General features: G+C 40.3%; 2 protein-coding genes across 2 annotated transcripts; both read right to left on the minus strand.

Moving 5' to 3' along the window:
• Window positions 1–2,919: 2,919 nt before the first annotated feature.
• On the minus strand, window positions 2,920–10,182 carry tfa (transferrin-a). The gene is made up of 17 exons (XM_030774491.1): window positions 10,099–10,182; window positions 9,824–9,993; window positions 9,309–9,411; window positions 8,976–9,167; window positions 8,621–8,750; window positions 8,459–8,514; window positions 8,139–8,302; window positions 7,739–7,889; window positions 7,272–7,435; window positions 7,012–7,108; window positions 6,778–6,801; window positions 6,313–6,474; window positions 4,669–4,816; window positions 4,435–4,502; window positions 4,020–4,198; window positions 3,630–3,819; window positions 2,920–3,467 (listed from the first exon to the last, which is right to left on the minus strand). Exons 1-17 carry the CDS (start codon window positions 10,136–10,138, stop codon window positions 3,421–3,423), a joined length of 2,085 nt encoding a protein of 694 aa, XP_030630351.1. The 5' UTR covers window positions 10,139–10,182; the 3' UTR covers window positions 2,920–3,420.
• Window positions 10,183–15,947: 5,765 nt separating this feature from the next.
• ubxn7 (UBX domain protein 7) lies at window positions 15,948–22,956 on the minus strand. Its single transcript, XM_030774500.1, has 11 exons — window positions 22,869–22,956; window positions 21,361–21,517; window positions 21,103–21,170; window positions 20,942–21,007; window positions 20,656–20,768; window positions 20,378–20,524; window positions 19,287–19,377; window positions 18,784–18,911; window positions 17,274–17,739; window positions 17,000–17,079; window positions 15,948–16,872 (listed from the first exon to the last, which is right to left on the minus strand). Exons 1-11 carry the CDS (start codon window positions 22,936–22,938, stop codon window positions 16,711–16,713), a joined length of 1,548 nt encoding a protein of 515 aa, XP_030630360.1. The 5' UTR covers window positions 22,939–22,956; the 3' UTR covers window positions 15,948–16,710.
• Window positions 22,957–23,053: the final 97 nt, after the last annotated feature.

Raw genomic sequence — 23,053 nt, forward strand, 5'->3', positions numbered from 1 at the left:
GTGGCCCCTGTCATGTGACAAAGGAGGAGCCCATTTTTTAAAGCTGTAGTTGAAGCAAGTATTACTTGGAAGCTGAGAAAATATCTTACCTGTTCTCAAACAAAAATTCTGCGCATGTTTGTTTGCTCACATGTTAAGTATATACCAAACTATCAGAGAAGCAGGGAAACACCCTTAGGCAGATGTGTAGGAGATTGGAACGAAACTGGCGGGCAACCAAACTAGAGGTTTTTCGCCTTGCATGGCGCGACAGCCTGATAGATTATAAACGCGCTCTCTACACAGCCAGATCCGCGTATTACTCGAAAATAATTAATGTTAACAAAAATAACCCCAGGTTCCTTTTTGATACAATATCTAAACTTACCCAGAATCACTCCCCTCAATCTAGCCCTTTTACCGCAAACGATTTTGTTGAATTTTTCTCGCAAAAAATAGACTTAATTCGTCGTAATATTCACATTAATTTATCAAATCAGACTGCCAGCACGCTCTCTGTTACTGCGCCTAAGATTAGTCAGGATGTGCAACCTTTAACTCAATTTAACCCTATCTCTCTAGACGCGCTGTCCAAATTGGTGCACTCTGCCAGCTTCTTCCCTCCTTGATCCCCTACCTGCTAAACTTTACATGGAGCTTTTCTCGATTCTTGGCCCAACAGTCCTAAACACTCTAAATATGTCATTTAAATCTGGTATTGTACCCTCCTCTTTTAAAACAGCCGTGATCAGGCCTTTACTTAAAAAACCAGACCTTGACCCTGAAGCCTTAGATAATTATAGGCCGATCTCTAATCTCCCGTTTCTTTCAAAAATACTTGAAAACATTGTAGCTGCTCAGCTGATAGCCCATATGTCCTCTAACAATCTGTTTGAAATATTTCAGTCAGGCTTCAGGTGTTTTCACTCTACTGAAACCGCCCTTACTAGAGTAACTAATGATCTTTTATTAGCCATGGATGCTGGTGCTACCTCTGTTCTTATTCTGCTTGATCTGAGTGCAGCATTTGACACGGTCGATCACACTATATTGTTAAAGCGCCTGGAAAACCAAATTGGCATTCGTGGCCTGGCGCTCTCTTGGTTTAAATCTTATCTCTCTGAGAGAAAGCAGTGTGTCCACTATAATAATGTGACCTCTGAATTCCGTAAGCTTAACTATGGTGTTCCTCAGGGATCAGTCCTTGGCCCTCTTGTATTCTCTATTTACATGCTCCCTTTGGGTGACATTATTTGTAGTTACAACATTAACTTCCATTGTTATGCTGATGATACTCAGATTTTCTTACCTATCCAGCATAATGACCGCTCTGAATTGGCTAACCTTGAGGCATGTCTTTGTGCTGTTAAGGGTTGGATGTCTTCAAATTTCCTGATGCTTAACGCAGGCAAGACTGAAATGCTGGTCATTGGTCCCCCTGCGCATAAGCATCTTTTTAGTGATCTAACTCTAAATTTTGACAACTGCGTCATCTCTCAAAACTCTTCAGCTAAGAACCTTGGTGTGATTTTTGACTCTAGTCTCTCGCTAGTCACTCGTATCAAGAACACAACCAAAACTGCCTTTTATCACCTCCGTAACATTGCTAAAATTAGGCCTTTTCTAAGTATGGCTGATGCAGAAACCATTGTTCACGCATTCGTCACGTCTCGCCTCAATTACTGCAATGTTCTTTACTCTGGCCTGCCTGCCTCTAGCACCAATAGTCTTCAGCTGGTCCAGAATGCTGCTGCTAGAATTCTGACCCAAACGAAGAAGTTTGATCACATTAGCCCTGTCCTGGCTTTCCTTCATTGGCTCCCAATTCATGCAAGGGCAGATTTTAAGGTCCTCTTATTAACATATAAAATTTTACATGGGCATGCACCTTCCTACCTGTCTGGCTTAATTACACCCTATAACCCACCTTGCACCCTGCGCTCTCAAGATTCTGGATTATTAGTCATTCCAAGAGTTAAAAAGAAGTCCGCTGGCAACCGAGCTTTTTCCTACCGCTCTCCCTAACTCTGGAATGGTTTACCTAAAGAAGTTAGAGAAGCAAACTCTCTCAATACCTTTAAAACAAAACTAAAGACTTATCTATTTTCTCGAACTTATGCATGATATAATTTTGATTTGACTTTGTTATAGACATGTAAAGCCCTTTGAGACTATAAATAGTGATATTGGGCTCTAAATAAATATTATTATTGTTATTATTATTATTATTATTATTAATGCTAAAGCCTTATAGAGGTATTAAACAAAATCACAATTTAATTGAACAAATACTGAATAAAGCTATGCAATCTTTTCAAAAAGCTCTGCTTTTGTTTGCTGATTCCTTATATTCTCTAGCTACCAACTAAAACTTGATTGTACACTTCAGCATTGCTTGAATCAAGCCTCCTACTTCTCTTTCCAATATGAAGAAATCACCACTGTTTATGTTAAACTCAGCGCACAGTGTATCTACCCATTCCAGTTTCTAGTGCATAAGGCAAAGTAAGCTACCTCAAGTGAAATTATCCAGGACTGATTATAGAAGTAAATATTCTCTTAGTGTTCTCTTAGTGGAAGTTGCTTTGGATAAAAGCATCTGCAAAATGAATAATTTAATGTAAATGTGGTGTTCCATCACTGGGAACAAACCAGTTGACACAAAAATGATAATTATCTTGCACTTTTTAGGAAGTTTTTTTTTACGAGATTTTTTAAGAGCAATGAAGCACATCCATGAAATTTAATTGATTGATTTTTGTTTGATTTTCACCTATTTTGACATAGCTTCTTTCCACATGGCCCTGCATAAACGTCTCCACAGGAAAGCTGAATGTGTGGGGTAGACTATACAAATATTTCTGTTTATTTTCACCCGCTACAATTTACAACTGTGTTGCCAAAAAAGGTGTCAATGAAGTGCAATCATAGGACATGTACTGTGTCTTGCAATAGAAAAGACTTTTATTAAAATTCACTTTTATGTTTGTTTTAAACAGTCTCGTAAAATGAATGGAAAATGAAAGTGTTCACAACACCTAGGCCCATGTTTCGAAAGATGTTAAATGCAGTAGAAAAATCATGAACAGGTAAGAGGGAAAGTCAGACACCATCTCCCACAGGTGTGTTTATATGTGTGTTCATTCAAGAGTGTGTCTAGATCAAATACATATGAGAGGTGAACACACATTCATCAGGTTGAAAACAGCCCCTAATTTGAAAATGTAGGCAAAAATTAACATGACTACTGTGCTCAGTGACCAAAATACACAGGTTCTATGTTATGCTATTTAGATCATTTTTGTCCAGAATCTCTTTAGTGAAGTAGTGTTGGCATGCGTCCCAGGATTTGCTTGCTATCAGTGGATGTCAGCAGTTGCCAGAAGAGTTGGTGAAGCATACAGAGAGTGTGCCACATCTAATTTTTACATATCACTAAATTTAAGACTTCTGCTGGCAGGTATGGAAAGTGCAAGCCTGTTCCAGTTCTGAAAGAAAAAAAAGTCAAAATGTAATAGATTTTATATGGATACCCAAATCTACTACATCATGAGCAGGACAGGTATTGTACTGAAGCTCTAAAATTGTGCGAGATAGCTTCAGTATGTTTATATGTTGCATTAGCAATTCAAAACAAATACTTCTTTTACCTGACTGACTTTCAGGACACTGGCGAAGCGAGGTCATGGCATCCATATATTCTTTTCCAAGGAATTGTTGAAAGGAGGAGGCCGTAATCTCCTGGAGACACTTTGTGGAGTCCTTGAACAGGAGGTTTTTCCCATCCTCTGAACTGAACATTTTGAAGTCATCATTGCCAGAGGAAATGCCAAACTTTGTCTGAAATACAAAAAGACAGATATTTTCTGACTTTGCTAAAATGAGGAGACAGAGAAAAAACACTCTAGCATATAACCAGAGTAGCTTGTATAGTGCGCTGTATCCCCCCACGATAGCTGATGTCATAATTAGACAGTCGTGTACCTAATAAACGGAGAGTGAGTCATCATTCACATAACTCACTGAGAGGACTCACTCACCTGCTGCTCTCTGAGGATTCTAACCACAAATGCTCGTGTTTCAGGGCGAGTCACTACAGCATGGGCAGGTACGAGGGCCAAGTGGCAGGATTTATAGTCAGAGATGCTAGCAGTTTTACCCGGACAAATCAGCTCAAAGTCGTCTGACTTCAGATCTTTAGCCCAAGCGGGGCCATTACCTGGTGAGAGAGAGAGGGAGACAGACAGAGAGAAAGAGAGTTCAGGAATTATCATTCACTTAACTCAGCTCTGAGTTTTGATCACTTAATCTTAGTGTAGCTCTTAGTATATGTGTTACGTTCAGAAAGTAAGAGAGAGAGAGGGAGATAGTTAATAGAGTTAAGAGTTACGAAATTCAAACAGTGAAACTGAATATTAACAAATGAAAAGGGTCACTGAAGAGCAACCCCCTCACCATCGGAGTTCTCCGGCACGATGGTGTGTTTGACAAAAGCTACATCACCACCTCCCTCTACCAGACACCTGAAAACCAAAGACACACGCATAAAAGGAGTCATCCAATGGAGTTTTACAGGATGTGACATTAATATTATTGTCAATTAAGGTGATCTAAAGTGTTTTTATATTACATGGTGCACTTAACACATTCATATGTATTACGGGAGGGTATGACACAAACAATCCGTACCTGAAGGCTCCAGCATAGCCATAGTACTTCTCCTCAGCGCTGGCCGCGCACTTGGATGTAGTCAGTTTTTTCTCATCACCCACACACAGAGCACAGAGATTAGAGTCAGCCGCAGCACCTGGGGCACAGCTCTTACTGAAGAATTTAGCTGAGAAATAAAGAAATATGTTGAAAAACACATGGTACAAGCACAGTACCAGGAGCTAGAAGACACATAAAGATTAGATGAGATCAGATATGGATCAGATACACACTGTACTGACCTACCTACAACATATGAGAAAAAGTATAACATTAACATTGTTAGACAATGCGACAAGTGTGTCTATAAATACACACACATAGATATAATGGTGAGACTTGGGGAAATCTGTAGACTGAAGAACTCATTCACCAACTGTTCTTAAGAAGAAATTTTTCTTAAAAGCCACGTATGCAGTTTTTCATGAAGATTCTGACATTCAGAAGATTCTGACAACATTTCCTTGTTTGGGATTTGTTCTTAGGCAAGAACAGAATCTACACACACTTAAGAGTACACTTTCGCACATTTGAGTGCTGGCGTCTTCTTCAATTCTACAGCTGTATCATGTTATAGGCTTTAAATTACAATGATATTTTATCATTTATGATATTTTTCGATCATTATTTTCATTATTTGACAAAGCATTACGGTCTTTTAAAATAAATAAACACTACACTACACAGCAGCACACATATACTCGCTCCGCCATCGAGTGCACCATTGGCATCTTAAAAGAGTACTGGATGTTTTTGGACAAAGCAGGCAGCAAGCAGCTTTACAAACCGGAGAAGGTACATATAAAGAGAACAGCTGAGAAAGTGTGTTTTATTTTTGCAAAAAAACATTAGAGAGCCTACAGACTACCTCGGCCATATTCTATCATAATTTTTAGCATTTTATAATTTTTTGTATTTTATATGGGCATCTTTTCAGCATTTTAGGTCTGTAGGATAATCATGGCCTGCTGTGTTTTGCACAACATCGCCATGAAACGTGGATAGTTTATTTATAGTTTACTATTAATTTCAAGAAAGAAATGCATCACTTAAAAAAATCAAACAGGTTTCAGTGCATATATATATATATATATATATATATATATATATATTTTTTTTTTTTTTTTTGGTAGAAATTTCTTTAAGTGTCTTGGACATTGGCCTCAGATTTGAGATCTTTTTTTTTTTTTTTTTTTTTACTTCATCAGTTGTGCGCCCTTCTCCGGATACAGCATTAACTGAACGAGTAATAGCATCCCATGGATCTTTTCTTTCTGTTATTTTTATATCCACTGCTAGTGCTACTAAATATGACACCTCGTTCGCTGTCCGGTACTCCACCGTCAATAGATTTTCATTTGGCCATTCTTGACTCCTCTCTCAACTTTTCTTTTCAATTTCTGTGTGTGATTTCTGTGTGTGTGTGTGTGTGTGTGTGTGTGTGCACAAAGCCCTGTAGTCTCATGCCCTTTTATGGGGATTGGCGGGACGTAGACTTTTTCTTAGGACCTTTCTCAAGAACAAATTTAAGAAAAAACTTAAGAAAAGATATTGGTGAATGAGGCCCAATATTCTGATCAATTACAGTTTAACTGTTACACTACAGATGTGCATGACACTCACAGAAGTCGCATTCCCCAGTGCCTTTGTGGAGGAGGCCCATGGGGACGTTCCATCCAGCAGTGCGGCCCAGGCCTGTGTGGCAAGACTTCTTTCCCTTCAGTGTTTCCCAGGTCACCCCTGAGCCTTTGCGCACCACCGCTACAGCATAGTAGGAGGAGGCACCTAAAAGACAAACCAAGGCTGATTGTAGGAGTAACTGAGACTAACTGGACAAACTGTTTGAAAAGCTTTTTGGGAAGAAATGAATTGAACAGCTTAATGTAGAGTTTGTGCATTCTTGCCCCTGGGCAAAGCAGTCATTCTCATTTTAGTCTGCGTTTTCAAATAAAGGATTGAATTTATCCTGATGAGTTTGTGTTAAACCTCTGTAATTTATACTTGTTGTCGGATACCAATACCACAAAAACTTTCAAAATCTTTCACGACAGCACAGAGATATAGAAGTGATAAAGAAGTAATACTTACTGCCATCAGGAGATTTGCACTTCTCTATGAAGAGAAAAAGAGACAGTGTGTCACAGAGAAAGAGAGAGAGAAAGTATGCAAGAATCATCATTCTGTCGGCTCAACTGTGAATTCTCACTACAATGTTCAAATGAATAATGATGAGTAACAAAAACTGATTCTTTAGATGTTCTCTATCAGTCCCAGTGTATGTACTCTTAGTGTATGTACATGACAGGCAGTAATATTCACTACCTTCATCATACTGCTCCACCATGACAGGCACTAATCCACATTTTCCAGCAGAATACACTTCCCCTCCATCAACTGCCATGGCATCAGCCTCTTTGCGCTATGGAAAGAAAGGAATGAATAAAGAAGGGGAAATGGTAAATCAAAGAATGAATGAAGAACGACACTGAAACAGACAAAACAGTGAAACTGAGCAAAATCCTCCTAAAATCCTCCACAACTCTCTTTTCTGTTCCCTCCCCCCTGGTTACACCCAAGCTTACCATGATCTTTTCGATGCACTTTTGCACAGATGGTGCAGTCTCGCACTCAATCTTGCTGCTGCCTCCTTCTACGAAGCTGATGCTCCACTTGTCACATTTTTTGGTTTCGGTATTGCCCACAGCACACCACTTAATGGCATCAGAACTGCCGCTCGAGATCAACTCTGAGAAGCAAAGGTCAAATCTCAACATCACTTTTCATTCTCAGCCCAGATGCCCATGATTGGGGTTTCCCATTTAGATGTCTGAGTCATGGCCTGAAATGGTTGTACGGTGGTATGGTGGAATCATAAAACAACTTCTCTGTTTAGACAGAGAACATCTAACAACAACTTGTGAGCATTCATGCACTTGGTACATTCTTAGATCATTTTTCTCAGCAATAAATAAGAATTAAAATTCACAGAATTGTGGGTATGTGTGTTTGTGTGTGTGTGTGTGTGTGTGTGTGTGTGTGTGCATTTCACCTTTCTGAAGAGAGCGGATGGTGCTCATGTACTCTGCTCCAAGGTAGAGGAATGAGTCTGTGGTCTCAGGCACCCTGGTCAGTTTGACTGTGGAGTCTTTGAACATCAGATTTTTGCCCCCATAACCTTCAGAGGAGAAGAGCTCGGAGGGCTACAACATAGAAATGAATCAATAGTTTAAAAAAATCTTTTGACCAAAGGGGATTCATGATATTTATCGGGACGATTTTCTTGTGCGTTCTGCATGCCATTGTCCTATATCAGTAAACTTATTTGATTGAGAAGAGTTTGAAGACAGCTTTGACTCATATGTCTACATCCTCTTTTTTTCTTCATGCTTTATTCAACACAAGGGCCTCTTTCTAGCCTCGCGGAGCAAGCTGGCATTTGACTGATTTACCGGGATGAGCAGCAGAGCTTCGTAGATGCGTTGGGCCAGTGCAGGGTCCTTGCGGCTGACGACGGCGTGGGCGGGCACCCTGGCCAGGTGACACTTCTCGTACTCGTCGATGCTTTTTCTGCTCCCATCCTTGCACAGCAGCTCATAGTCAGCCTTCTCCGCGTCTGTCATACGACAGGAGAGTCAGACATAATCCTCATATAGATACTTGCGTTACAGTTGACCTCAGGCTCATTCTCATTATAATCTGACAAGCATTAGCAGTTAAAGCAAACATGATGATATCATTCAGATGCTATGAGACATCCTGCTTGGCTCACCAGGCACTGTCAAGTGTTTCACAAAGGCAACGTCTCCAGCTCCATCCTTTAGGCACCTGATGGAAGAGAGCAACTCACATTATCAACAGCAACCAGTGCGTGGAAGAGATACCAAGCTTTGGTACAGCAAGTATGTGAACGTGAGGATACTTAGACACTTACTGGAAGGCCCCATGGTAGTCATAGTAAGGCTCTTTATGAGAACGAGTGCAGTCTCCCTTGCAAAGCTGGCACAGTTTGGTACCTTTTGTTGCCCCGGGAGCACAGCTGGCAGAGAAAAACTCCATGACAGCTGTAACACAGTCAGTCATACATGTGAGTATCTGCGCTTTGCATGCCCAGTCACACTGACATGGAATGTACACAAAAAAAAACAACAACAACAAAATGTACCCAAAAGTTTTTGTTTTGCTAGGAATGTACATTGCAGGAAACAGCAAAATGAAAGAGATTGAAAGTAAAGCTTTCCTTATTCTTTTAGACATGTCCGCACAAAAAGCGTCTTATTTTGACTTACCCTGCTCCACAGGTTTGTCCTCAATGCCTTCCCAGCTAATTTGCCCCTGTGAGATCAGTGTACCAATAGGGATGTTCCAGCCTGCAGACTTCCCCAAACCTGTGTGGCAAGACTTCTTCCCACGAAGGTCTTTGAACCCAAAGCCTGTGCCTTTCTTCGCCACAGCAACAGCATAGTAGCATGTGTCTGTGTCTGAGGGAAGTTTTTCAGCAAAGTGGAACTTAAGATTTGACTCTGCATTATGTGATTTGATCCATTTCCAAATGGAAAATTAAACTCATATTTGTTGAACTGGTTATAGGACAGTTTTTTGCATTATGTTGGAAACTCTACCTTTGCCATAATCCTCCGCAATGATAGGGTGAAGTTTATAGTTTTCCAGTCCAGCACTATAGATATCGCCTCCATCAAGAGTGATGGCATCTGCCACACCAGACTGTCAAATACAGATTTAGAGAAAGAAGAGGGGTAGTTTGCTATGCATGCAAGAATTTCAGTCAGAAGATCCCAGTCAATACATGGAACAGCATTCAATAATTTGAAACTTATACAAAGGCAGGTTACCTTAAGTTATGCGTCTGTAATTTATCTTTTTTCCCATTCTTTTGTCAAAAATCATTCACAAACAATTGACACTGTTTTCAGTGTTTTTCATTAATCAGTAACCAAGTCCTCAAGGACATGCGCGTAAACGTATTCAAGCTCAAACGTTAACAAGTTACAGACATTAATTTCCGAAGTGTATTTTTCATTTTATTAATCTAATCAACACGTTGACTGAAAATGAAAAACAAACGGAAAAACAAACAAAAATCTCGTAGTTACGTTTCCAAAGCTGAAAGTCTTACCTTAATAGCTTTGATGCAAGCATCTGATCCTTCATGTTTAACGCAACTGAACTGCGTGTCTGGTGATTTTTCTTTAATCTTGGCAGCGATGGCGTTGCATTTTTTCAACTCTTGGTCAGATTTTGCGCACCATGTTATTTTTGATTGAGAGGGTGCCGCATTCGTCAACGCTGAAAGGGGCGACACAGTAAATTAAACTTACCACAATGTTCAAATAGACCTTATTTAACATGCTAATTAAATCATTCTGAAGAAGTGCTGACAATGTACATTACCGAAACATCCTATCAACGCGGATAAGAAAATGATTTTCATGTTGGGGGTCCTTGGGTACTCTCCAGAGGCAATTCCTGGACTGGGCAGGCAGTATCAAGGCTAAGCGGATTCATATTTATAGAGGGCCAGTAGGCTGACCAGCTGTAGTGGGCAGAGTCAGGAAACATCGTTTGCTCAGCGTTTCCCAATACTTGGCGCACACTGTAGGAGGTGGCTCTTGTTAAAACTGCCCTGTTGTGAAGCAAACCTGGTAATTCCCTAATGTCAAACATTTATCTGTGTTTTGAAATGCAGTGAATTTGTTTGTTGTTTTCGCTTTTCTTCCTTTTTTCTCTTTACAATAATATTTCCATTGATCCTCGTGGCAAAGTGTAGACCGAGGGAAATTAGTTATTTATGAAGTTAATATCTTTCTAGAATGTCCTGTTATCTCTTTTCTTCTATTATAACACTGACATCGCCAAAGCACTTCTTGGCGGTCAGTATATCGCGGTTCGCTAGAAGAAGTGCATTCAGAACTCGCAAATGAAAAGCCATGCGTAATGAAGAGAATACAGGGTCTACGTCGCTATGTTGAATCGATTATCAGTTGCAGAACTCAGTGGTTTCAGTATACTGTTAAACGTATTAATTTCTTGAAAACTGACAACGTGATACATTATGAACGTACTTTAAAAAATGAAGCCAACTGAGTGAAAAGGATACACAAACGTGCCAAAACACACGATTGTTCAGAACAGGTTCATCTGAGGTTTTAAGCCAATTCAAATTGAACATAAAAAGGTTGAGCAGAATTATATGTTTGACTGTTAAAAAATATAAAGTCCTACATTAGTCTTCTTCAAAAATGTTCTATTGTTTGAAAAAACTTTTGCCCAAGAAACCAATTTTTAGAAATTCCAAGTGGTGTAACCAACAAAAAATGGCATTTTACCCAAAGATGATATAACAGAAGAATCACAAGAGAAACCCTAAAGCGCCTCATTATAAACATAAAGACCTCATTAATGCAAATTTATCAATGTATTAATGTCAAATCTATTATGTGCATTATGTGATATGTATTGTAGAAATAAAATTCCCTATTCGGTTGATGTTTGGGAACTACACAGGCCATAGGCCTTGAATCACTCTGAAACAAAACAACATACTTTGTAACATGCAGAACAGTTATGCATTTATCCTTGCAATAATAGGTAAAATGTATCAATAAGGTGGTTCATCTAGTCAAAAAAAAAAATCAGATAGAAACCTAAAATCTGCAAGGAAAACATACCCCACATCATTACAACATCCTCACCAGCCTGAACCATTGACACCAGGCAGTCCATGGTATCATACTGCCTAATCCTGACTCTGCCATTAGTATGATGCAGGAAGACTGGGATTTGTTAGACCAGGTGATGTTTTTATGCTCCTCAGTCGTCCAAGATTGGTGATTGTGGGCCTACTGGAACTGTCTTGTCTTGTTTTAACTGACAGGATTGGAACCTTATGTAGTCATGAACTGTGTGTTCTGCTGCTCTGAGATTCCATTTTGAAGTGAGTGTTCTGAAATACTTTTCTGCACAACACTTTTTCACTGTGTAGTTATTTACCTGTGTGTGGGCTACCTGTTAGCTTGCATTTATCTTTGATTCTCTCTTGATAATGAGCTGTTTTTACCATAGGACTCGTACTGAGTGGATGTTTCTGGTCTTTTGTTTGTCACACTGTTCTATTCAAGCCCTGGACCCTACCCTGTTGTGCGCTAAAAACAAGAGGGGAGGCTGTTTCTAAGACAATAGGTCTGGCATGTGTGGCAACTCCAATCACATCATGCTCAAAATTGCTTAGGTCTCTCATTTTAGATATTTTAATATTAAGTCAAATGTTAGAGGGATCCACATTATGCCTGTCTTACTGCTTTATACAGTAGTTTGCAGACATGTGACTCACTGGCTGTAATACTGTTTTTTTGGTGAATGTGGTGGTGTATGTTATCTTATAATGACATTCTCATTTCTGATTGTATGCCACCTGCCAGTGCAATCAGAAATCTTATCTGCAGCTTCATCAATGTTACTCTGAAGTCACAAAACCAACATCAATGCAGACTAATATTGGTTTCGTGGCTTCTGCATTTTTGGGAACTTTTGGAACATTTAAATCAATTTTGGTCAGTAAAGCTGTCTTTTTATCAGAACAATCCATACTACCATTTTAAATGGTCTCTGGAGTTCCTTTGAGTTACATAAAAATGTACAAAAGTAAGGTGAAAGTAAAGGTTTATTTCTCAAACAGGTCAGCTAACCTTGTTGGGGTTTACATGTTTGCATTTGCATGTAGTAGAAATACAACACTTTGTTTTGTTATAAAAAAAAATTCATTTTTCTGTGGTCCCGTTAGGTCAAGCGAGATATGAATGATGGCCATTTGCAGAAGGCCTTGGTGTAGTGGATTGACCCAAATGTTACCTGTGTACACAGTCAATATTACTCAATGCGAGAGCTAAAGTACAAGTAGTCATTACAAATAGAGGTCTTGCCGAGTTCAAAATGGGTATTAGTCAACTTGTGCTAAATCACTGAAACAGCACAAACCAACCTGCAGAAGGGAAATTATCTAAAATAACAAGAACAATACACTTCTTTAAATAGACGCCCACCATCACCCACACTTCTTGTCATCACTCCAGCAGGGTGTTGCACATCACAGGACAAGGAATGGGTCAACATTACCTAAGTTTGAAATAAACAATCTGTGGTGCAATAGCAAAATTCCCAAACCGTAGTTTCCTTATCATATGCTGTGTTCTCATGATCATGCGTTCTGTTCCAGTCAATAGGTGTTACCGAAAAGAATGAGGAGGCAAGCCAAGAAAGAAACTGTTTCCAAAGACTTTCTGAATTGTAACAGCATTTTTCGTCGAATAAATCACACAAGCGCCAGGGATGTCAAAAGAAAAAAAAAAAAAAAAACTTGCGGGCTTACGTGTCTCATTTGACGAGCGACTTTTTTTTAAAGTTAAGCTAATTATGGGTGCACCAGTATTAATAACTATTTTTGAGGTGGATGGATCTATAGATAAACATTTAGTACATGTTTTTTATTTAATAGAGTGGATAACCATCAAGCCTTTGATTAACTGAATACAGTATGGTAGTTCTACGAGGAACAAAGAACGCACTGGCCCTCAGGAATGGCTCTAGGAAATAGTGGGTCAGGTGAGGCCAGAATTCCAGTAACCATGATGTTATTTCTCACTTATTAAATCAAGTGAAAATGACATGTAGAGTATTCATAACAAACAATGAACTTGCATGGCTTGAAAGTCTTGTCAACTATGTGTACAACTACTGTAAAAACTTAAAACTGACACCATAGATTGGATTAATTGTTACAATGAACAACGAACAATGGACACACAGTTTTCAGTGAACATGAATGCCAGTCACCCCCGAAACTGATCAAATGCCAGTTTCAGTCAGAAAAAAAAACCCTGGTTTTGCAATCCAGTCAAGGTAAGTAATTCCATCAATGCTAATACACAAAATCCCACAGCCATCAGTGTGAGATAACACAGTCCACTTACAGCAGGATGACAGTGATAACATCCACTGGTCTGAGGTCATAGATCAGACATATTAGCACAGATTCAGCCATGGCTGAGCATTCTGGCCAGGTCTCCAGAGCTACGTCCATCAAATCAAAATAGGATACTTACACTGAATATTTGCTTACAGTGTGGGACTGAGCTGTGTAAACATTTGTAAAGGCAGTCAGGGTAGTTTTGCAGCATTGTCCTGTGGTATAACACCCAATCTCACTAACAGAGCAGAACTAACAGTGCTTTACTTCACAGCAGTTTCATGTAGGTCACCCTAAATTAACAAATGTTACTCTTACTAAAAATGTGTTATAAGAAAATGATGCCTTATGACAGACAGCTTGAAATAGTGATTGCCCTGGAGGACCAACTCTAGTGCACCAAATACAGTAAGCATTTGGTTTGCTACCTTGTACCTCTGGACTACATTACTGGATAATGGAAAAGACCAGAATGTGTCCAGTCATGCTAGCTCTTGAGTACAGTGTTTGCACATTAAAGTTCACAATATCAGAGACCACCAATGCACGGAAACATATCAGATGTTTAGATGTAAAAGAGCTGTTTGTTTAAAAATAAATATTGGAAATGACTGCAGGGCTAAGACTAGCAATCAGGTCTATCTATTTTGTGAATCGATCCATCTAATCATTCGAGATTCCCATAGGTCTGCAGGCAACAAGTGTGCACCACCGTGATTGTGTGGTACATTTTGCGTGCAGCTCTGTCACACATTAACTGGTTTCTGAGAACAAAGCAAAGAGGTGAGCAGGGTTGTGACCTCTTTACATAAGCCATGACCCCAAAATTCAAGAGGGCATCTCTAAGTGTTGGACCAAGATTAGATTTGAAATGAAAAATAATAATAAAAAAAGCTATCATTCAAGACTAGGATGGGTGAGTGGGTGGCAACCAATATGCTGGCTATTTGTTGTAGTTTAGAAACTGACCCTGTTATGAAGACAAACAGTATGTCGGCATTTCGCTTAAATGCTACTCCTTGATCTTGTTCCCTCCTTAACTCTCCACCTATGCAAGAAAACACAGGGCCATAAGTTTGGAGGAAGTGCGTTGAAAATGGGGTGAATGGCCTGTGTGTTTGTGCAGCTGCAGGTCTAATTCTGCACCCAGGATTACCTCAGTAAGTTTGGTAAGAAGTACAAGCCATTTCTGGGAACAAGCAAACATGTGAGCAATGGTTTTGGGGCTACATGTGAATGGAGACCCGTCAAAATCGTACAGGAATAACCGAGATAATGCAATTCAAGGGGTAAATGATGAAATCTTTCAGACAGGTACAGATCCAAACCCATCTGGATTTAAACAGATTCAGCCAATCTGATATGACAGGAGACTGCTATAGATTATCAGGTTGGTGCATAGTAGTCTCAATACAAGCTGCCATGTTGATGGTCGTGCATATTTGGAACAATTATCTACAGTAGAACCATCACTCGAGTCCATGTGATAACTGTGATTCACCTCCGGGTCTGTCTATGCAAAGTTTTTTTTTGTGTGTGTGAGTCTGTCCCGGAACCATCACATGCCAGTTTCAATCAGCATACACATCCCTCCTTCCTCATTCTGATGAATGTATGATGGTTTTCTTTTCAAACTGGACCCATTGTGTATAACAGGGCAATATTTGAGTCACTGACTCATTTGGTTTTGACATTACTGCTGCAATACAAGAGCTTTCATTGTCTTTAGTAACTCAGTTAGGCTGACTCTTGGCAAGTCATCAAGCAAGTGGTCTGCCCCCTGCAGGTCACATCCATGTTTACTCGTATCCATTAGTGTGGGCTTTGTATATGGTAGATTAGCCCCAAGTCATTTACCACTGACACCATTAAACAATTGGGTTCCAAGAGGGAACAGGTCAGTCTATTAGAAAAGTGATGTTGCTGAAAAGGCTATTTCATTTCATCACGTAGACAACACAAACATGATCTGTTTGGCATGCCGAAACATGGCACAGTGCAGTTTACATGATACAGAGGAAGAAATGGTTTCCAGTGAAGTAATGAATTCACAATGTGCTGAGTTCAGCTCTTGGCACTTGAGTGTCATGAACACGTCTAAGTCTGGACTCAAGCACCACTTTGACACATTCCATTGCAACTTCACCCAACTTCCTATTTTGGAGGTCAAGATAAAAACAAAAAAAAGTAGAAGATAAATGAGTACATAAAAGTCAAATATCCCTTTGTTTTGATGATTATATTTGAGCTTTTTTTTTTTTTGGAAATGACGCAGCATATAAAAAAAGAACGATAAACAGAATCTCACTATGACTAAATGTCACTCTCTACACAATCCCTGTACAATGCAGGTCTGATAACTGAGGAATAACCTCTTAATAACTCTTGGACACCACTGGTTTTATTCCAGCCCTCAGGCCCATGTCCTAGATAACCCCAGGTTCTTGTGTCACTGAGGTAGTAACCTTGTTGACAGGACTGTAGAATGCTTGAAGAGTCTGTCCGGTCCATCCCTCCAATGGGGGACGGGTGGGTGAGTTGTGGGGGGTGGGGGGTGATGGTGCTTGTGGTGGTGATGACTGTATAAGACATTGGGAGAGAATGTTCTTCTTTTATTAGACAAATGGCAGTTTTAAAAAGTCATCTTGCCTCTTGTGAAGCAATTGGGTTTGTACTTTGAAAGACAAATTTTTTGTAGATTAGGGCATTTTTTAAAAACCTGGATTCAATGTATTCGTCTCTTTATGGATCATCCTATGTGATTCGAGTGTTTTGGTTTTTTTTTTGGTTTTTATTCCAATTAGAATTGAGATTTGCGGAGCTCTTTACCATTAATTATGCCAACAAATACAGGACATTGGCTAATTAAAAACTGTGGTCCATGAAGGTCTCTGATCAGAGCTCGTTCACAGATGACAAAAAAAGGTAAAAGCTGGGGGGGCGGGCATGGAGCTGGGGGCAAGTTGGAGCCGACTCAATCCTTCTGGGTCACGAGTGACAGGACTTTGAAAAGGGGTGTGGTTTACACAGAAAGGGAGGGGCTAATTTCTTTCTTGCACAAAGACAGTCTCTTGTGGACACAGTCCTGCTTCCTGCAGTGTGATGTCATAGTCCAAGTGAGCGAGTTTCCGTCGAGGGAAGTTGGTGACGAGTTCAAAGCGTTCGTTGGGGTAACCCTTAGACTGAACGTGTCTCACCAGAGCCTACACAAAAGAGAGGAGAAAGGTGAAGGGAACAAGGATGCGTTCACTTGACCAGCTGGTTACATTAAACAAAGGAGCAGAAAAAAGGAGAGCTGGGAAAAAAAAAAGAAGAAAAAGCCATATTCACCATGAGTTTAGCCTTAGCAGACAAGGCAATTTGTTCTCTCTGTCCGTCTGGGTATCGTAGCATGAGTCGGGCCTTGGGTCCTGTGAACATAGCAAACATATTTCCATCCATACAAACCAAAACATATGCCCAAAAATGTTTGAGATAAATGCCTTATTTTCAAATCATATCCAGTTGAGACACAGTGGCCATGCTCGCTTAGCCCTTTTCACTTTTTTTTTTTTTTTTTGACTTTCATATACCACAAAGAAGGACAGCTAGCCTATCTATGTACCGTTGTCATCAGGCTCCAGGGTACTGGTGTGTGCTGCTTGTGATGACTGATGCAGTGTGGAACGGTGGTTCTCTCCCTGCTGTTGCCGTTCTGGCTCTGGGTGTGTCCAGCTGGGGCCAGGAGGTTCCAGATGGTTCTTCTTGCTCTCCTCTTTTCTGTGGGTGGACTCTTTGTGTTGGGGTTTTCTGTGGTGGGCGGGGCTGTCTGGTTGAGAAAGTGTTTGGGCTGTGGGAGGGGCTTGATCTGAGGTGGTATGTCCATCCAACAAGTCGGGCCCTCCCTCTTCCTCGTTGTCCGAGCCATCCACCGAGACGAGGCCTTCGCTGTCTGAGAAGGGCTCTGCCTCGGAGTCATCCTCCGATCGTGAGTCTGGCCTGTCCTGGACTGACTCATAATGCGTCTCCTGTAGTGAAGCCCGTATGGCTGCCTCCAGCTGACTGTCCTCACTAGCATCGATCAAACTTTCCTGTAACAGAGGTTACTGATAACAATAAGAGACAACCACAGAGAATCCCTTAAGCTTATCTCAAACAGGATTCCACAGATAAGCACAATTCCAGTCCAATTCCATCAGGTCCACTTCAGCCCTCAGGATTTCACAGACCATTGTTCAAAAAGCAATGAGCAAGACAATTGTGGAGCACTGACATGAGCATACATGGATAAATCCAGTGTGATACCAAAATGCAAAAATGTGAACTTTTTATTCAAATAAGAGGGGGAAGGGGGTTAACAGTTTGCACTGATCTACACATTACCATAAGTTTCTGCCACAGAATGGCCTGTGTTCTGAAAAGAAGCAGCACACCTTTCTACCTATTCAGCTTAACAATGTCTCCATGGGAACCCAGCACATGTGGACGCCCACGCAATTTTCCTTAGGCAAAAAATGTATATAAGCCCATAAAAGCTAGGATCAGCTGAAGTGTGATAACAGGGAGAGTATCAGGGACAAATGATCGTACTCTTTGTCATTAACTTTTTATATGGGCACCTTTTGAATTTTGTTTGAAGTTATGTTATATTCAGCAATAATGAATTTTGTACAGTTGGAATGACCTGACTGTTGCCTTGTATTTTATAAACTTTTTGCCTAGAATTCATGAGAGACTGTGGTCTGGGAAGGAGTTTAAGCTTGGTAAAATATTTATATTCCCAACAGAGAATAACGAATAGCAGAGAACCACCTGTACTCAAATGCTATTTTAAGTTTACTATATATCCTTTGGTTTGCTTAACAACGCTATCATCCTACAAATGAAGATGAGCTGAAGAGTTAAAAGTTGTATGCTATGTGTGACTCCCAGTACACAAAAGAAATTGTATGGGCATGTCACTGTGTCAGATCCATCACATGATATGAGAGAGGTTGGTAGGAAGGAGAAACCCATCAGGAGTGGTTTCTAACAGACCATGAAAGAAATAAGTGAAACAGAACTAACTCCGGGATTTGAATTATGCAGTTAGAGAGTCTCACAGGTTAAAGTGAGAACACCTGTTTCTGACTTACAGAGCGAGCTCTCTTGGCAGGAGGCTGAGTGGTCTGTCCATCCAGCTGTCCATGCTCCGTCAGAAACCCCGTCACCTGGTCCAAGAACGAGGACACATCCAACTGGTTCCACTCTACCATTTTTTGACCTGTTGAATGTCAAAGAGACTAAATGTTAAATGAAAATCTTAAAAAAAAAAAAAAAAATCTCAATATCTCTACATACCTTTCCAACCTCTCAAACAGAAGAGTGAAATGAAAAGATAAACAAACAAAAAGCCCCACAATAGCAGAATAATTCACTGACAGTGAAAAGCAGTTTTATCACAATTCTCAAGTCTGTCAAGTCCGTTCAGTTAATATTGTCTCAAAGATGATAGCAATTTAGTTGAACTTTTTAAACAAACGCCTTTCATAAACTGTTCTTAGTTCTGACTGGCCGATGACTTTGAGACAAGTTTTAGCGACATCACACAATAAGTAGAGAAACAACATAAAACGTGTTGCAGGGGTTCCCAGCTCACCAGTGCGGGGATCCAGAATGGAAATATATGGGAATTTGTTGAGCTTGTAAAACTGAATGTATCTCTGCCCCTCTTCACTGTCATGGTACACCTATGTATTCAACAAGCAAACAGCCACATTAGTACCCTACATATAGTTTTTAACACATGAAACTATACATTGTCACTGTTGAATAGTCCATACAGAGTAGAAGCACAAATACGTATGCATGGAATACCTGCTATGGAATAGTTTCATGTTAACACAACAGTTGTGTCAGACAGGTCCTTGAAAATGGCTTTTGATGCAGGTTAGTTCATATATATTATATTACATTTCTATACACTGGTTATAATATCACATCTTCTTGAAGTATGGAAATGTCTTTTATGGAGTAATCTGGTGCCGACAGTGTAATCAATGACCTGTACTATTCTCATACTGCATATTCTAAACTTATAATAGCCTGTCTGATTCCCCCTGATGGCATACTATGACAGCCATGGCCTTAAACTACACTTATTTTAAGGCCATGGCACTTACAGTTGATAATGCATGTGAACAGCAACAGCAAAAGTTTTTGTGGTTAATTATTGGTTTGGTACAAATCACACAGACAACATTACTGCATGCTTAAGTAAAAGGGTCAGGAAGTGCCAAATACAAATGATTTCATGATGAGAAACCATTACACTCGCTTCACCCTGCATCGCATTATAAAAAGCTCAGTGAACCTAAAGTGTGACAGGACAACATGAACAAGCTGAAAAAGTGTGGTATTGTTTAGCAGACACATGTAACTCTCAAGTCAGACATCAGATCAGGCTGGAGACATAGCATGGCTTGATACACATCAGTGGAAAAGTGGAAACAATGTTCACACACAAATAAAGTAAAATCAGATTAATATGCTTAATATTCAGACGAATAATCAGATTTACATTAATACAACATTAAGATGAAACTCTGAAACCACAAGCCAAGAAAAAAAAGTTCAAGTTAATATGTTGTATCTCATTTACATGCAGGGGAGTGAGAAAGTGTGTATGTGCAAAAAAAACAAAACAAAACAAAAACAACAACAACAACAAAAAAGTAAGAATGTAAGTACCTGCCAGAAGATGAAGTGTTCTCTGATGATGGTTCTAACAGCGTCGTTGCTCCAGACGTCTCTGTTTAGACACTGACAGGCAAAGTCCTGTACGTTCTGAATGTTGATCATCAACCACTTGTTCTCCAGCTGCCCGCAGTCCTTCGCCTGGATATCCAAAACCCACCAATGTACGCCACCGTGCCATTACCATACAGATTACCGATAAAGGGCTTATATGGAGTAGGGCATGTTGTAATATTCACTGGTTCAGATGTGGTAGTCGTGAGGTTCCTTACCGTCTCAAAGCTGCCTTTGTGCATCAGTTCGATAGGTGGACGAAACAGATCGGCTAGAGTGCTCAATTTTTTGTCCATTGCACTGCCATTCCTCAGCTCCTGCTCTTGTCGGACTACCAGAAAGAAAAGGAAACGGCTTTTTTCTTAATCACTTTAAAAATGTGCAGTAATTGATTTGGGTGGTAAACTGTCTACATTAATGTAAAATATTCAATAAACATAATTCTAAGCATGTGTGATATAACTAAATGAAATGACCAACGGAGATGTCGGCGCTTGCACTTACTCGTTTCGGTTTGGAAGTCTCGAAAGCCGTCAAATATAGATCGGGCCGGCCTGCGTCGCTTTGGTACTGTCAGGGAAGGCGGAGAGTTGAGTCAAGAGAGGAAAGTGCATAGAACTTTCATGAAGATTAGAGAGAAACAATAGGAAAAAGTTCTTCGGTACCTCCAAACAGGGGCTCTGGCTCCACTAAAATATCTTGTTTCTGAGGAATAGGTGCCCGAACGTCATCCCTACCAAAAAAGTGGGGAGAAAACAAACAGAAAACAAATGACATTTTACTCACATGTTTATGTAGAGACACAATGACATGAATTGTTTAGATGAATCACAGGTGGGGTTACATAGTTCAAAAAACGAAATAACTAAATAGAATAAAGCTATTTCAGTGCTTTCTGATGATAGGCTACGCGATTAACTCACTCCACAGGGGGGCCTCGGCTGCTGGATGCTCCAGCTGAACTAGAACTAGTGCTTGGCTCCTCTGCAATCCCCCCACCATCTAGAAACATGGTCACTGCCATTTCCAAGTTATTGTTACATGCCTCCAACATGTGTTTCCCAACACTCTCAGTGGCCCCTGGAAAAACATACACACACACACAATGCTTTGACTTAAAAGGTAAAATATGAAACTGTGGGAGGAAAAAGGGAGAAGGGGGGGGGGGGAACACAATTGATGGACACCACTGTGAATTGTAGTATCTAATCTAATTATGTATTGTGCAGTCGTGTATAACTGAACTAGAACCTGATGCTACACGTTATAACTTCACGCACGTGAAATTATGCTTTGAAATATCGGCTTTCATTCAACTTATCTGCTGGACAGCAGAAGCAGCTTGTTAAGAGGATTCTACGGAGTTCTTGAACGAGTGCCACGAGCTAACTTTTTGGGAGACCACAGTGATATTGTATGTTATAAAGAGGAATATCCCGCACATTTACGCGTGTTTCAGAAGAAACGGAGCCTACAAACCCCAATCGTAGTGAGCATTAAGATAGTTTTCAGCTAATGTAGACCCGCCCCTTTTAGACCGCGCATGCCTCCGCTGACAAACTCGCATCAGTTCTCACTGAAAGAAGTAGCTCACAACAAGGCCTCGTATTTTTGTTAAACCAAAGTGAAAGTTTCCACCACTGATCATCAACATCACGAACTCACAGGTGGCCTTTGCATTCATTTCTGAGGCGCTGCTTGTTTGCCACCTGATGAGCAGAGCAACTGCAAACTTTGCACACTCCTCGCGACTTTCTCGGTAGACCAGAACCACACATAAACTGGATAATTGATTCAATATCTGTCTTTACTAACCGCCATGTTGCTCGTTAGCTCTAGGATTCGCGGGGATGATTCTTGCACACCCTCAGAGCTCAGTGGGTTTTGAAGTAAATGGTCCATGTATTTGACTGGATTTGATTGTGCAAGCACACACACGTTGAACCTGTATGCATCAGTGTATGTCTGATCCAACGTACCCTTAAATTAATTATATCCAGGGCAGTCTGGCTGACGAGTATTATACTAGTAACAGGAAAATGCTGCACGTATCGACGTCAGTCGCAGCAGAGTAAGTTAGAGGATATAATATGCTACAAGGTTAGTTTATGTGAGTTAAAATTCCTACAGTTAAATGGCCTATAAGCGCCACTTTTAAGTTTCATGTGATTATTCACACCTAAAAAGTTCTCCACTCTTATTCTTTACATATTTGGGCATATTCGTGGAAAATAAGTTAGCAGGCTAACGTTAGCTCCTTCTCGCCTCTGCCAGGTTCCTTTCCATTGCATGACAGAGGGGGCAGTAGGTACTGATGCCCCTTTACGGTTCTCTGTGCAGTTGTTTTATTTTTTCAAAAAAACTCTCTTTTTCTAAGGCCACATTTTTAAATATGAAATTAAACATTTTGGACAAAAAGACTGGTATTTACCCGTTATGGCTGTGAACTGTTGTATTAACCCATTCAGCCCCGGACCTGATGTATCTCCGAGTGTCGCCATCTTACCGCCACCGACAACAACATAGGAATACGCCTGCGCGGGGCTGGCCAATACTTGCGACGTCGTATACCGCCTTGCTGAGTACGTCAATGCCAGAGAGTTCTGGGAAATGTAT

This window comes from Chanos chanos, chromosome 5 (genome assembly GCF_902362185.1).
Source record: "Chanos chanos chromosome 5, fChaCha1.1, whole genome shotgun sequence".
NCBI lineage: Eukaryota > Metazoa > Chordata > Actinopteri > Gonorynchiformes > Chanidae > Chanos > Chanos chanos.